Here is a 16,225-nt window from a genome sequence, read left to right on the forward strand (position 1 = left end):
AACAAATCAGTGCAAACTCTAACCTTGTGACAAATATTTTGTGCAATATCTAGCACTATAGAATCAGATCATTCAAACACTAACACTGGAACTAGTCAGTGCACACACATTGTGAGCTGAGTCAGCAGGATAATCATAAATATACCCATTTTAAACTTTTAATGCCAAGAGAAATGGGTGCTGTAACTAACAGGCTTCTTCTGAATGATTTAAATGAATGAGTGATCTCATGATCACCTGATAAGACACAGAGATCCCGATCTTGCGACATGCAGGCACCGTAAGTACAGTACCTGGCATAGCTGGGGTGGCCTCCATTATGCCCAATAACATGCCCACCAGGGCAGACTCAGACTAAGAATGAAGTTCTCGGACAACCTCAATGCTTTCTATGCTCACTTTGAAAAGGAGAACAACAATGTATCTTTATGGCCACCGCGGTCCCTGACACCACAGTGATCTCAGTGTCCAAGGCTGAAATCAGAAGTTCCCTCTTGGGGTTGAACCCTCAGACCGCATCTGGCCCTGATGGTGTAGCTGGCCATGTTCTCAAAACCTGCACGGACCGGTGTGGTGCAACACCATCATCCCTTCCAAACTCATTGCCAAACTCTGAGAATGGGGTCTCTGCTCTTCCTTGTGCAACTGGATTCTTGACTTCTTCATCAGCAAACCTTAATAAGTATGAATTGGCAACAATATCTCTTCATTGCTGACCATCAGCACGGGGGTACCTCGGGGCTCTGTGCTTAGTGCCCTGCTCCACTTTCTCTATATTCATGATTGTGCTCCAACACCGTCTTTAAATTGCCAACGATACCAACATGGTGGGACAATTAAGGGGTAATGTCAGAATAAAGGGAGATTGTTAATCTTTTTGAGTGGTGTCAGAACAGCAACCTTGCTCTCAATATTAACAAGACCAGGGTGCTGATTGTTGACTTCAGGAAGGGAAAGTCAAGAGACTATGCACCTCCCTTCTGGTGGGATGGTGGTGGTGAGAGTCAACAGCATCAGGTTCCTGGGCATACATATCTCTGAAAATGTGTCCTGGCCCCAGCATATTGATGCAATCACAAAGAAGGCCTACCAATGCCTTTACTTCCTTAGACGTCAGTATTTCTCTGTCCTGTAGAGAATGTCCAGAAGTGTATGGTGGCAAGTAGAGGGTTGCGTCATGTCCTAGTTCGTTTGGTCTCGACGATGTAAAAGTGGCAACATAGGGAGCACCAAATGCAGTAGGTGAGATTCAAAGTGCATGTAAACCTCTATCTCACCTGGAAAGCCTGCCGTGGTCCCTGGATGGATGTGGGCAATGAGGTATAGGGACAGTTGGCACCTCTCCTGTGATTGCAGAAGAAAGTACCTGGAGAAGGGGCGGGTTGGGTGGTAAGGGATGAATCAACCAAGAGATGTGGACGTTATGGTGTCTGCGGATAGCAGAAAAGATTGGGGCAGAGTGAGGACACACGCAAACTGGAGGAACAACATCTCATATTTTGCTTTTGTACGAATATTGAATTTTCCACTTTCAAGTATCATCATGCCACACCCTCTTTATTTTTCCGCTCCCTGGTGTGCTCATATTTCTCCCGCCGTCACCCACACATTGTCCCCCCACTGTCGCCCTGCTCCTCTCCTCACCTTTGTACACTATTTACCATCCCCCATAACCCACATCCTTCCCTCTGGCTTTACATTTCACCCCTCCTCTCCTCTCCTTACCTGATTGTTTCCTTTTTACCTCTAACTTTGTCTCTTACTCCACCAATCAGCCAAACAAACATCCTCTCACTTGTATCCACCTACCACTCCAGCATATTGTGTTCTGCAAGAGTCCAGCCTTTGTAATTCCTTGTGTCTCTAGAACTGTGGTTCACTGTTTAAAAATAAGGAGTCTCCCGTTTATGATAGAGATGTGGTGTTTTTTTTCTACTGGGAATTTAGAGTCTTTGGAATCCTGTTCCTTAAAGGGTGGTGGAAACAGTGTCTTTGAATAATTTTAAGACAGGAATAGACAGACCCCTAAGAAGCAATGGGGTGAAAGGTTATATTGGAATGCAAACTTGAGATTACAGTTAGGTCAACCCTACAGAAGTCCTTGCAATCTGTTTTTAGGTTTCTTCTGAGGCTATACTCATATACTGCTTTTTCTTTCATATCAATGTCTTGGCCCTCCTTTACTGAAATCTGAAATTGTTCCACTCATTTTTTCAACTTTTGGTCTAATACCACCAATATGTCACCACTTAGTGCAATCATCAGAACAGTGTGAAACCTGTCATTGCCGTCACTGGGACAGTGTGACAAATCAGTGCAATCACTTCAGTATAATCATTTGATTTGTGTCACACCATCACAGTAATCAATGCAACCAGTCTGAAGAAGGGTCCTGACGAGAAACTTTGTTTGTCCATTCCCTCCACAGATGTTGCTTTACCCACTGAGTTAGTCCACCATTTTGTGTTTTCTTCCAGATTCCAGCATCTCCAGTTCCTTGTATTAGTCAATAGAGTCTTACCAGTCAGTGCCTTCATTGCAGTGTGTGACATCAGTTAGTCTAGACACCAAACATTTCAGTCATTAAATGAGTCATCATTCAGTGTGATCAATGGACCAACTTCATATAAGTCATTTCAATTAGTGTGGCTGTGATACTCGTGGTCCAATCAATGAGTCAGTATAACATCAGTCCTTGCAATCATGCCTGTGCAGAATGAGCTGGTGCAGTTAATGAATGAACGCCATACCAGTCGGTTTAGATACTGGGAAAATGTGCTCCCCTCCCCTCCCCTCATGCAGTTTTCATACCTATACTGCTTATCCTCCACTGGTCATTCCTCTCACTACATTCTGCCTATTTTTTTCCAAATTCCACAAGTGCCACAGATCATTCCCCAGGCTACATATCTTGTATTGTTCACTCCTCCCCATGCATACTACTGGCCGTCCCATGCAGTGCACCACGTACTGTGTGGGTGGTGCTTCTCCTGCTCCTTAGATTGTACAGCCCACCCATTATCAATGGTACATCTTCCACCTGTTTTAAGGGATGAGCTTGTTGTGTAACAGCTGTAATGTTTGGGTAAGCGGGTTAATTATGTGCAACCCACAGAATTGTTTCTTGCCCAGATAAAGAGAAATTCCTCCTGATGCAGAGAGCGATGATATAAGTAAATGAGTGGTGAATAATGCACTTGTAGGAGTGTCATATTGTGATATCCCTATGAAATGATTGCTATTGTTTGAAACATTTCTTTGATGTACTGTTACACTTCCTCTGCATATCACTTGAAGATGCTGAATATTGAAAGTTTTTTTGGTGATCTTGCTCTGGGTATCCACTTCATCGATCAATCCATGTGCTGGCTGATTCAGATTTCCACCCACAAATACAGCCAGCCTTGGCTGAAACAGTGTGTGCATCAGAAGAAAGACCAGACCAGACCAGGTTAACAATGAACGAGGGCAAAAATGAGTGCTGACCCAGTACCTGTACTTTTGTTCCTATCACATACCTCACGCATTGGACAATGTACTGATTGCTAAACAGAACTCTCCTATTGGTATCCAACTTAAAATAACAATTGACTGATTTTGAAAGGGGTTGGGATGTGGTCCTGTGGGCAGTAGCTACAAAATCCAGTTGTCCACTGCTTAGATTAGTCCTGAACTTGCATCCTCATCTTGTAATGACACAGAAAGAGGTCCCTTGGGCCAACAGGTCCATGCTGGCTCCCAGGAGAACATCCCAGCATTCCCCTCCTCCTCTTCATTTCCATGCAGCCATGCAACTTATCCTCTCTGATACAAGGCCATCAACTCCACTTTGAGACTTTTTGCCATAAACCTAAATGAAAGGGTAATTTGCAAACAGCCAACTGGCACATCTTTGGGATGTGGAAGGGAACCAGAGCATCCAGGTGACACCTAAGCTGTTGCATGAAAACTACATGCAGTCAACACCTGAGGTCAGGATAGAACCTGGGTTCCTGCACCTGTGATTCCATTAGATGGCCACTCCATAAATAATTATTCACGGTGGGCAGTGAAGGGTGGATAGAGTGTATAATTTACTGATTAGATTACTAGATACATAATATCTGACTATGTTTACTGAAAATGTTCACCTGAATATTGCCTTTAGCGAAATAAACTGAGAAGGATGAGAACATTTCTAAATACGAATTTGTCATGACCTGAATGCACTGTCTAAATGGTAGCAAAAGAAGCATCAGGTGCCAATTGGATATATGCTTAAAACAGAGCAACGCCACAGTGAATGGAAGGGTGGTCGTACTGTGGTTATTTCATTGCATTGAGTAGGGGCATGAACTAAGGGGCAGAGGAAGAAAATTCAGTGATGGCCAGGCCATGTGACGATCCGGTGAGGTGGATGCCAAGCGCAAGGTCTGCTGTGTGAAATACTCTGACGAGGTAAAGGATCAGATTGGGGTGTTCTGAAGCTGGCCCTCAGATCTGTGAAATCAGTCGGAAATTGGTCAGAAGTGGTCAGGGGTCACTGCAAAATGTCTGGGAAAGGGCTTGGGTATCTTCTGATTTTTTGCCAGTGTTGCAGAGCTCATTGGTAAAGTAACAATATCAGGAAGTGGTGCCATCTAGAACCTTAAGACCAATACTTTGTTTGGCTGCTTTTAACTTTTTATAACTGTTCTATGCAATTTCTGTCTCTCATTATTCTCTAAAAAAAAAACTCTGTCAGATATCTATTGCTATTTCAACTGTGACCTGAATGAGGTGAACATTCCTTTTGAGCCTGCCCTGTGCGTGAATGTCGTGCCCATTGGCAGCCTGATACATATATTTTTGACAGCGGGTCTTTAAGAGGGAAAAACCTTCTGACCAAAGCTTGCTGACTTCAGGTTTCTGTGGAGCAGACTTATCAGAATCTTGATGATAGGTGTCAGTCAGAGAGTTTCCGGCCGATTGTGGAATGATGAGGGTTTTTTTTTAACATGTCTTTGTCTTGTACTAACCGTAATTCCCCTGTCTCTGGCTGTACTAGTACTCCCATTTTCAACACTTGCATGACTGAGCGCATGGCTGATCTCACCCCCTCCCCTACCTTCTCGAACCCTGACTCTGACATCACTGAGCTCGCAGACGAGCGCCATGATGGAAAGGAGGAGGAAGAGGAGGGGGAGTATGAGGATGAGGATGAGGAGGAGCTGGACGATGAAATCTTTCTGGATGATCCCTTTTCTGACCTGGGGGGAGACGAAGGGTACCAGTTCCACCATGATGGCGAGGACCCGTTTTACGACCGCTCACCCTGGTTCAGTTTAGTGGGAAGGTTGGTGAGGTCTCTGGAGCATGAAGGGAAGGGACTAGCTCTTTCACACTGAGAAGAGTAACCCCAGTGGCAAATGGTCACAACAGATCTTAATACTGGAGTCATTATACATTCTCCATAAGCCCCAGATTTGCCTCAAGGGCTGGTTCACACTGACGGAAATTTCATTCACGATGTGGACTGTAATACTGTACAACAGTTGTGTTATCACCATCTAGAAAAAAAAGAGTAAACTAAAACATTACAAGTGCCAAGACAAAATTCATGTTGTCAGATAGAGTGGAATCCTCCAGTATGCAACAAATTGGTAAATGTCTTACCAAAGTGATCCCAAACTTATCTGGGAATGCTGAAGGTTAAATATTCACATGAATCTGTTGTCACTCTACTATTTGAGGTAATGAGTTTCCAAGCCTGGTAAGTTTATTGAAAGTCCTCTGTCTTCTGCTCAACGTGAGAAAGGTGAGACTGAGCAGTGATTTCTGCAATTTCCTCAGCTTACTCATTCTCAGCACATGATTTACCGCTTGTTGGCTGATGGGGTGCAGGATGCCCAGTGGATCCCCCTGTGTTTGAGAATGTACTGCCAGAGCAGCAGCTTCCTCTTGCTGTACTCTCCCTCTTGTCAGAGACCCATGCGTTCCACAGGACAATAAAATGCTTCAGTTAGATTTTGGATGGGTGGATCAGAAGCACTGAATTTGGCCTTGTAAACCCAACAACTGGATGGCCAAAATGGATGCAGCTAAATTGGTTAAATTTCTGTGCCTTTGTTTACATCACAGTTGTATACATATGGATTCCATTGTATCTCACAGAGGAAGGCAGCTTTTGCTGTGGCCTCCAGCATGGTTGACAGTAGGGCACTGCAGTGAGACTTGCATTAATGCACAATTTACTACTCCGTTCTGTTATTTTTTTTTAAAGGATTGTGCAAGTTTTTGGTTTGGAAATTGTTACCTCTTACCAGGAAAGCATTTGACATGCAGTTAATAGAACCAGAGCTTTCAAGGAAAGCAAGAGAAATCTGCTCCTTGAATAGAATTGTCCTGTGCTTGTGTTTAATCTCAGAACACTAACAACAAGCAGCAATTAAATATACCCTTTACCTTCTGGCCATATTGTGTTCCAGCAAGGAACAAGTAAATTCTTAAATAGGAGAGAGCAGGGCTTCTGATGTAAATGAAAGGGTGTGAAATAAAAGCAAGTGAATGACCAGTTTAGTGGGAAGAAAAACAGTGAAGAAACAATTTGGGGCAGAGAGAAAGGCCGATGTACATCTCTTCATCTGATGGAGGGCTGAAAGGTGGCATAGCATGCGACTAAGTTATAGTTAATTGTGGGTAAGGCCTCTGGGAGAATTGCAAATCAAAGTATTTTATGAATTTATGGAGTTGGAGAAATGAGATTAATGGAAATGGGTAAGGGATTAAGATGCAAGGAATACTGTTCCAACATAGTTCAAATTCAGTAAGCCAACAGTAAACAACTTGATAAACATATGCATGTGGCATTACACGCAGGATGAATTAGGCCAGGGATCGTTGTAAAAGATCCTGAAGATAGATAGGAAACACCTAAGAGTGTGTGTCGCTATGCCTACTCTTCACAGCTCATGTAGGTGTTGGTCATTCTGCTCACTGCCGACAGTTGCTGGCATGTGTTAATCTCGGCCCACTCCTCAGTTTCCTTGGGAAAGATTCTTCTTCTTGAGTGTCTACTGAACAGCTAGATGGTATTGTGTAAAGGTAACAAAATCTCCAGACCAATATCATTAAATATATTTAAAATATTTAATTTCAGTTACATTTAATGATTTCTGTTACATTTAATGAATATTCACTGTGTTGATTCTGGTGTAGAAGTGTTTGTTTGAATTATAATGTTTTGAATGTAAACCTCTATATTAACTTGGAGGTTTAGTCCAGGTGTCAATGCAGTTGCCTTGTCCATCTTACAATTCATAGCCCATTGATATCTGAGATCTTTTTTCACAGCTTTGAATCCTACTGTTCTCCCGATGAAAGAGCTTGTCCCTTTACCAGCTCATCTCAGTAGGGCATGCCAGACTTTCTGAGTAGGTCATGCCAAGGCATCGCATCAAGGCATGCCAAGGCATTGAGTTTCCAAACATGTTTCAGTTTATCTCAATTGGCTATCCCAGCACAGCGGCTTTGAAAAAATAATAAAATAATTTTCTCAAACTGTGCACGCACGTTGGCACTACTGTTTTGCTACCTGCTGTGCTGCCATTTTGAAAACCGTCGTGCCAGATGCTGGGTACCTTCGGTTAATGTAACAGGCGCTATAATAGAAGCTGGCTCTACCAATGTTTAGCCAATGTTTTCTTTCAACTGACGTTCTTCATTTCCTTATTTCTTGTGTTGAAACTTTGTGTTCTGAGCATGCCACCTTTGCACCTCACCAATCTTGTTACCAGCTCCTTTGCATTGGCCACTGTATATTCAGTCTGCTTCAAGTGTCTTGCCATGTTCAGGGTTTCTCTTTGTGATTGTCGCATGAGTCACACAGATGTTTTTTTATTCCTGTTTATCATGTTTTAGATTAAAGCTGTGCTGAACTGAATTGGTACAACATTATCACATCCCCCTGGAGCTAGTTGAACAAGGAAGGGGATTAACTTTGTTAAGAACCTTGCAATTTCTCTTCATTAGGAATGCATTTAATGAAATATGTTTCCTTAATGATTTCTGTGGTGGCAGACTCAATATTCTATTTAAAATTATTTTCACTATGTTCGGAAACAGATGTTAGCAATAAATAGAATGATATTTCACGACAAGCACCCACCACGCTGAAATTTTTTTTTAAAAAATCCTTCTAGATGCCCAAAGCTCACCAGATAAATCATTTAGTTTTGGCAGATCGTTTTGGAGAGCATCTGATACAGTGATAATAAAAACTAAATATTTTGTAACACAGAGCAGCTCAGGCAATATTTGTGGAAAGAGAAACAGTTCCTATCCAAGACCCTTCATCAGAGATGTCAGTGGGTGCTCACCGAGCAAGACCCAGGAATCACCGTTGGTGAAAAATTGATGGGATCTTACTGATAGCATCCCTGAGAATGTGTTAACTCTAAACTTCTGTATGTGTATACAGTAGATGGAATCTTCCACTATCCTAGACTGTACTCTTCATGGTGTCTATGTTAAGAAATCTTGTAAAATGAAAATATGGAAATGATGGACATAGAAATGAAATGGTATACCATCACCATCAGAGGCACCATGGAAACTGAGCAGAGTAAGCTACATTCTGGTAATACGTGCAAAATATTGTGTATTGATAGAATGGCATACGGAACATTTATGTGTGTGACATTTCCAGTCCTGTCCACCTGAAAACTTCCTCGGCCAGAAATGCAAAAAAGTATGATTAGAATGTCTAGGCTTCTTGGATTGGTAGGACATTTACAAAACCCCACCTTTCATCCCCCATGTCTGACCTCTCCCCCCCAATCCCCATCCCCCAATTTAACATTATGTCCTCAGACTGAGGTGAAAGGAGCAACTAACTTAACATCTGCATTAAGTCATTGAAATTAAGATTTCAGGAAACTCAATGTATTTCACTGATTTTAATCAAATGGTGTGCTGGCCACCAAGTGTTGGGAGGCAGGCTAGTGTTTCTTTCATTCAGCCAACCCTAATTCCAAGCTAATAGAACTCTAAACTTTGATCATTATGAACTTCACCATAAACCAGTGTGGGACAAAGTTAAATATCGTAATGGAGTTTCAGGGTAGCTATGCCCCAAATCATCTGGTGTATCTTGACATTGAGCTCACCACTGCTAACACTTCACATCAAAAGGTTCCTGACAATTTCCCAGGAGTATGAAGTACATAATAGTGATTACACTGCGACCCTGTTTTCCAAAGGTGAACTGACTTGTTAATCACATGATATTTTGCAGTGGTAAATGAAAGTGTAGTGCACTGAGCCAATACAACAGCAGTATTGTTGTTTATTTTACAACAAAAAGCTTAAACAAACTGATTACAAAAGTCTTTGCTCTTCACCATTCTGGAGATGACTACGTGTCAGCTTCTGGGTAGTGGATGTCACACAACCAGTGAATTTATCTCATATTTTTGGAAATGTTAAATTCCCCCAGATTATTTCTGCAGGATACATTGGAGAGGTGAAATGCACAGAAGCTTTGGATCTGATTACCCCTTTATGTATTGGTTTTGGTTTAGGATTTGCAATAAACTTACTTTTCCGGTTTGCATTATTGTAAATAATCCTAAAATTGCATAAACAGCTGAAGACAGACCCAACAATATGAGAAGAAATAATCTGTGGATGCACCTGAAGCTGGTGAGTGTTCAAGCTTCAACCTATGATGAAGGTCACACTTTAGACACTTGGTAATATCCTACTGCATTTAGAAATCCTAAAGAATGATAACATTCAGGCATTGGTACTTTTTATTTATAAAAGCCAAATTTTATTTTTTGCCTATGCATCTGGCTATGATATATTATTCCCTTGGGTAATGCAGGCAGCACATTTGCATAACCCCAGTATAACATATAGGAAGGATAAAAATATAAGAGAACTTTGAATCTTGGTAACTGTGGTTAGTTGCCAGAGATGATCCAGCTCACACTGAAAAATGCCCTCTAAGTACAATGACATGGCTGCACACAGCAGACTGCCCTGATATATCATGCTCAAACGAACAGAACATTGCCTCCTCTACCTTTCTCCATTTGCCACTGTTTGTGAAACTTTCTTCTGACAAAAAAAGGTTGAAGTGCCTGGTAAATGTTTTGCAATTAAGCAGTTGAGCTCATGAGAAGTTTTAATCTGCTGCGTACTATATTCCATTTTTGTTTGTGGAAAATTTACACATTAGGCAATGGAAACTGGGTGTTTGTCCCATTCGGATTTTGTTTCCTCTTGAAGCAGACTGAATCCACTGGATCCAGTATGGTTGCTCATATTTAATGCTACTGAATATCTTTTTTCTTTATGTTCTTTTTATTACAGATGTTTTTATGTCCACAAAGTTTGCTTGATTGCAAGGCAGCAGTGATTCCCGTCCCTCCGTGCTAATTGTGACTTGTTGATGAATCTTTTGGTGGTACATGTGTGGTTGTCTCCAGTTTCTCACTGGCTGGCTTTGGCTGGCTTTTGATGCTGCTTTGTTTTGCTGCTTTGCTTCCTGGCACTGTGGCGTGCTGTATATGTTGGATGAAGATTGCAGGTGGTTCTACTTCGATCACTCAGGGACTTTACACTATTCCCTTTCCCACACTTGAATACAACCTCATCAATGGAATCCTTTCTGCCAGTGGCCAATCAAGGGGCCTTCTTCACAAATTCAATTGTCTTTTCCAGAAAAACTTCGTGAATGAGAACAAGTAATTCACTTTTCCTGTCACATTAAGTACCCGTTTACACGGATGCTTCGTCAGTTCCCTACTCAGGTTTATGGATGTTGAAAAATGTTCTCTGTCTATTGTAAACTGTTGCAAGATATCGTCATCATGAGGAATCTGACTAGCTCTGCCTTCAAGAATTCATTAAGGGTTAAACCGTTTGAGAATGTCCAGCATTTTGTGGTGCCTGCCACTTAAAGTTATACAGGCAGCTAGAAGGTAGAGAGGTTATTGTGGTGTCTGGCTATGCCTCAGCCAAAGAGTATTGCACTACTTGGCACATCACCTGATGGTGGAGATGAGTCCAGGAGCCTGTTTCATGAATAAATCACCATTGGAGACGGTTTCAGAACTGGATGAAATACTTCTTAAAATAACTAATTTCAAGTTCTGACAACTTTAAAAGCATCAAACAAGAGTCACCAGTTAATACCACATCAATGTCATCTCGCCAAAGACACTTTGGAGAAAAGCAATCCAGTTCATTGTTAGTATTGATTAAAGAACCGTGAGATGGTTATTTCGAACACATAAACAGGCCAACAGGCAGAGAACCGCAGATTGCAGATCAATGTTTTTTATCGAAAAATAAATGCCCCGTTTCTTGCCTGTGTTATCGAAGGAGGGTGTGGTTCTCATGGAAAAAAGTTGGTTGATCCATCGATGAAAGATACTTTGGAAACAATTCTAATCAACCCTTATAATTCTGACCCATTTATTGCTCTCTACCTGAGTTTGCATTTCAGTTCATGGGTTCTTCTGGATAGCCACCAACCTGAGGAATCTTCGCAAATCAGCACAAAATGTCTTCATTTCTCAGGGCTGAAATTTGATTTGGAGTAAGCGTGGATTCTCCAAGATCTGGCCAAGAACCGCAGCAGAGGACAATCTAGTCAATGAACATTAATAATTTCCTTTTCCTGATCCAGACCACTTCTCGATTGATGCTGCAGGTTGCCCAGTCATCACAAGGAGTCATACCACTGCTTCCAAGAGGTCACCAACGTAAGGCTCACTGCTGCTTCCCCTACTCCATGCAAAACACTGTAGAGATGCAGGTTTCTTCTTGGCAGATTTTGCTGGGACCCACATGTAATTGCTCTCTTTCTGGTCCCAGCATATAGGGTTTGGTCTTATCTCTTTTTTTCTCCTTTCATTTATTCTTTGAAGTCTGCCTTACTCTGACTAATTTTCCTGGGTCAGGAATCTTTAATGATCAATGGAAGCCTTTTGGCAGTGAAACCCCACTGTGTGTCAGCGTGGGCCAATGACGCAGGGGTGGTGGAAAATTCACCCCGCTGGAGGTCTACCCCAATAGGAAGATATATTGTCACAATTGGACTGATCAACACAATGTGCTCACCTTTACCTCCTCTTTGAGAAGAAATAAACAATGGGGTGGGGGCAACAGTTACAAATAAATATACTGATTCGTATACTGATTTTGTCTATAATTCATTCCCATAGAGGAGATTGGAAGACAAATTTGTTTACCCAGAGGTTGGTTGGAATCCAAACCTGACTACCTGAGAAAATAGTGGCGCAGTTAGATTCACATTTAGGAAGTATCATGATGAGCACTTGAATTTCCACTGCACAGTAGGCTTCAGATCAAGTGCTGCTAAATGGGATTAGTATAGAGAGGTACTTGATGGTCGCATGAGTATGGTAAGCTGGGCCCATTTCTATGCAGTATGATTTTATTGCTCCATGTTAGGAACTAAGATCTCTTAGTTATATGTCAGCTGTGGTTCTGTCAATGCCACTCTTGTCTTTGAGTCGAATGTTTGTATGTTGAGGCCTCTTTGGAAACTCCAGTAATGTGAGGAAGAACTGCAGCATTGAAATGCTCTGTGATGAACCAGAAGATAGTCCATATGAAGTTGGATGATTTACCTTCAACCCAGAAGCATGGACCATTCATGTACTATCATGGCTTGGAGAATGTGACTCATTTTCATTGAAGAATGAGACTGGTGCAAAAGCATCACTTGGTTGGGCAAGTACTAGGCATCCTGTTAGAAAATTGCATCTCATGGCAGTTTTCCTTAAATGAAAAATATCATACCAGTTACTATCTTTGAGCATCCAAAAGTACGAGTTGTATTTACAGAAGAAGTGGAAGGACAGCCCAAGTTAAAAGGCAGAGGTGGTGTGGATGTAGAACCACTTTTTTTTACTAAATCCAGTCACAAAGTGAGCCAACTGCTAGTGCATGACCACTCCATTCGGTGTTGTGTGATCTGTAATTGAATGTCAAGTCCTATCGGTATAAGGGAAGGAGTGATGAACAACATCATCAGCTGAGGCTCCAAATCAAGCCAGTATGCCTTGATGGGCAGAGCAAACTATTCCAATTGCGCAAACTATCAACTGTACATGGCCAGTCCAAAAATTAGCTGAATACTCATTACTACACTACTATCCCTCCCTACCCCTCTGTTTCAGTATCTTAACAGGAGGAGGCACCGTCTCCATGTGGAAAGCAGATTAGATTTTGCCATGAATTTTTCTGAGCCCGCATAAATCCAGCACCTGATGAGTTAGAACAAAGTTTGTTTTCAGTGGTGGAGGCAAAGTGAACAGCAGTTTGCTCCCCCGTTCCGCACGTTGGGACAATCTGACTGAACTCAATACTCAAATGAACAATGCAACCAAAAACGCTGACATGCAGACGCAAAGATTTAGGGATACTTGCTACGAAATCTTATTACTGCTACAAGCCCATTGAGTTGGCACATGACGACTAGAAAGAGAAAAGAGCATTTGGGCTAATCAAGTTGGTGGCTTCTGTGGGCCATCTTTTCAGTTCATGTGGAGAAAGAGAAAAACAAACATTAACACTAACTACCAGCAAACTGGAGCATCTTTAAATAACAACATCTGTTAAAAAATATTGGAAAGGCAAAAATCAAATCCATACCTTCAGTCATTCATGTTCACCTAGTGTCTATTCTTTCTCACAAACCTGTGCAGTGGGCTCATGTCTTATCTAATTCCAGCTGCAAGAAAAACAAATTGACAATGCCATGTTCTAACAATCCCAGCTGTGAAGTCCCTGAGCCAAGAAGGAAGTGTAGAACCACCTACAGGTAAAGCTGCTGTTGGGTGGACTAGCTCATGTGTGTGTATTCTTCCTTCCAGAGCATTCGTTTATCTCAGTAACCTGCTATACCCAGTGCCACTTGTACACCGTGTGGCAATAGTCAGTGAGAAGGGAGAGGTCAAAGGATTTCTACGTGTAGCTGTCCAGGCTATTTCTGGTAAGTGAGAAAATGTGAAAAAAAATAACCATCAGAATGAGGTATAGTGGGCACACATTCTCCTTTCACTCACTGGGATTGAGTGGTACACAGGGTCACATACTGTCTTGCCACACACCGGGAGACATTTAGAAACATTTAGTACTAAGAACCATTTAGACAGGTACATGGATAAGACAGGTTTAGAGGGATACTAGACGGGCGTGGACCCGTTGGATCCAATTCTCTCCTGTGGGCGCAGCAACCCTCCTCCAACTGATGATTCTGCTGGGCAGGGAGTGTCGCCCGGGGCCATGGGCGGGTGAGGGGGGACAGGGAAGGGGAGAGGGAGCCACTCACCTCGGCCCCATGCGGCCAGCGCTGTTGCCAGAGCAGGCTGTGGACCCGAAACCTCTCCTGCAGCTCGATGGCGACGGCCATCTTGTTTGATCCTCTGCCGCCACGCTGCACCATGGGAGCAAGGTCAGGCGCAGGGGAGCGCATTTATTAAAGTTTCAGCTCGACGGCTCAGCAGTCGTCGTCCCCATTGGTCACCACTCCCGTCACTCAGGCAGGTCCCATTGTGATATCGATCGCGGCTGATGGCCAGGAAAAATGGAAAAGTGTTTTTTAAAGTTTGAAAAGTAAAAAACTTTTAAAATATAACAAACATTTGAACCCCAGGACAATGGTGAGTAAGGTGTGCCTAAAATTGTTGCGCTATTCTGTACTGTTTTGGCTGTATTTCCAGAACAAATCTATCCACAAACACACAAATATACAAGATGAGAGTTTCAGTAATATATAGATGGGCCAAATGCAGGCAGGTGGGACTGGTGTAGATGGAACATGTTGGCCGGTGTGGGCAAGTTGTCCAAAGGGCCTGATTTCACACTGTAAAACTCTATGACTCTAGGGGTCACACCATGTCCTTTCACTCTGGAATGTATTAGCATCATCTGAAAAGGAAAGAATTGTATGAAATATGTTTGGTTGTCCTGGAATTAAATCTGTCAGTAGCAAAGAAAATAAGTTTGAATGAGGTGCTGATTTGCAATTGCCTATTTATGCTCTGCCCAGCACAATCTTATCTCAGTGTGGAAAGTAAACCAAGACAAGTGATTACTCCAATCCTTTAATGTTTTACTTGACATGTGAGGTTAAAGTGGTGTCTTAATACACGGTGTCAATGGTTTTAACATGCACAATATTACATCACATTGGATAAAAATTCAGAAATGACGCACTCCTATAAAGATAACACAGGGGTTATCAACATATCTACAAGTTAATTGTGAAATATTGTTATTTTATTTGATTTCAGCTGATGAAGAAGCCCCAGACTATGGTTCTGGGGTTCGACAATCAGGAACAGCTAAAATTTCTTTTGATGACCAGCACTTTGAGAAGGTAATGCTGTCAATTAGTTCTTCTTTGTATTCTCACTTCCTCAACCACATTGCATCTGGCTTATCAGACAATTTTATATTTTTTAATCTTTAGCACAGGGAGGCCATTTCAGCCTATCAAGTCCATGCCAGCTCAAAGAGCAACTCTATTCCCAGTTAGTTATCTTCCCCTTATTCACATAATCCGCTCCCAGATCCTACCACTCAGTACACACGAGGCATTTGGGCAAATTCTCACAGGCAGCACCAGAGGTCACCAGAGATCAGCATCGAACCAGAGTTGCTGGAGATATGAGCAGCTGCTCCAATACTTGTGCCACTGCCATCCTAGAATAGACCCAGAATAGATTGAATAAATAATTTACCAGCAACATCAACTGTGAGGATAAGTACGTGGCAAGACATCCTGAATACCCAATGTAATGTAATAATTCTGAAAACACATTGCGTAAGGCCTAACCTTGAGAATCTCTCCCTCACCCCCAAAATAACTTCAAACCCTGAAGCACCCATACTAACATCTAATCATGGGATCCCAAAGACATGTGGTTTTGTAAGTTAATAAATCACTGTAAATTGCCGCTGCTGTGCAGGTTAGTTGTAGCTTCTCGTGGGTGGAATGGGTTGACAGAAATGTGGGGAAAGTAAAAATGGAATTAGTTTAGGACCTATTTCTCTGTTGTTTAACTTTGACAAGCATAAGACATTGATTCAGTAAAATAGCTGTGAATGGCAAATGAAAATAACGATGTGAGACCTGAGATTCTAGAATAATTTCTACAAGAGCAAAGAAGGTCAAGAGGTAACTCAATGGAAAATTTTAACATCTTAAAACATGAACATAACA

The 16,225-nt window shown here is 42.1% G+C and overlaps 1 protein-coding gene across 21 annotated transcripts in view; it reads left to right on the top strand.

Moving 5' to 3' along the window:
• kif1aa (kinesin family member 1Aa) overlaps window positions 1–16,225 on the top strand; it is a 196,485-nt gene that overhangs the window by 118,414 nt on the left and 61,846 nt on the right. For 11 of the 21 annotated variants that reach the window (XM_078410681.1, XM_078410683.1, XM_078410684.1 and 8 more), the window contains 3 exons: window positions 5,027–5,314; window positions 13,872–13,990; window positions 15,294–15,379. In XM_078410681.1, the coding sequence (XP_078266807.1) occupies window positions 5,027–5,314; window positions 13,872–13,990; window positions 15,294–15,379 (493 nt within the window). The remainder of the gene's footprint in view (window positions 1–5,026; window positions 5,315–13,871; window positions 13,991–15,293; window positions 15,380–16,225) is intronic. The other 10 variants (XM_078410690.1, XM_078410691.1, XM_078410692.1 and 7 more) reach the window with 1 other exon arrangement.

The sequence above is a fragment of the Rhinoraja longicauda genome, chromosome 13, assembly GCF_053455715.1.
Source record: "Rhinoraja longicauda isolate Sanriku21f chromosome 13, sRhiLon1.1, whole genome shotgun sequence".
In the NCBI taxonomy this organism is placed as follows: Eukaryota; Metazoa; Chordata; class Chondrichthyes; order Rajiformes; family Arhynchobatidae; genus Rhinoraja; species Rhinoraja longicauda.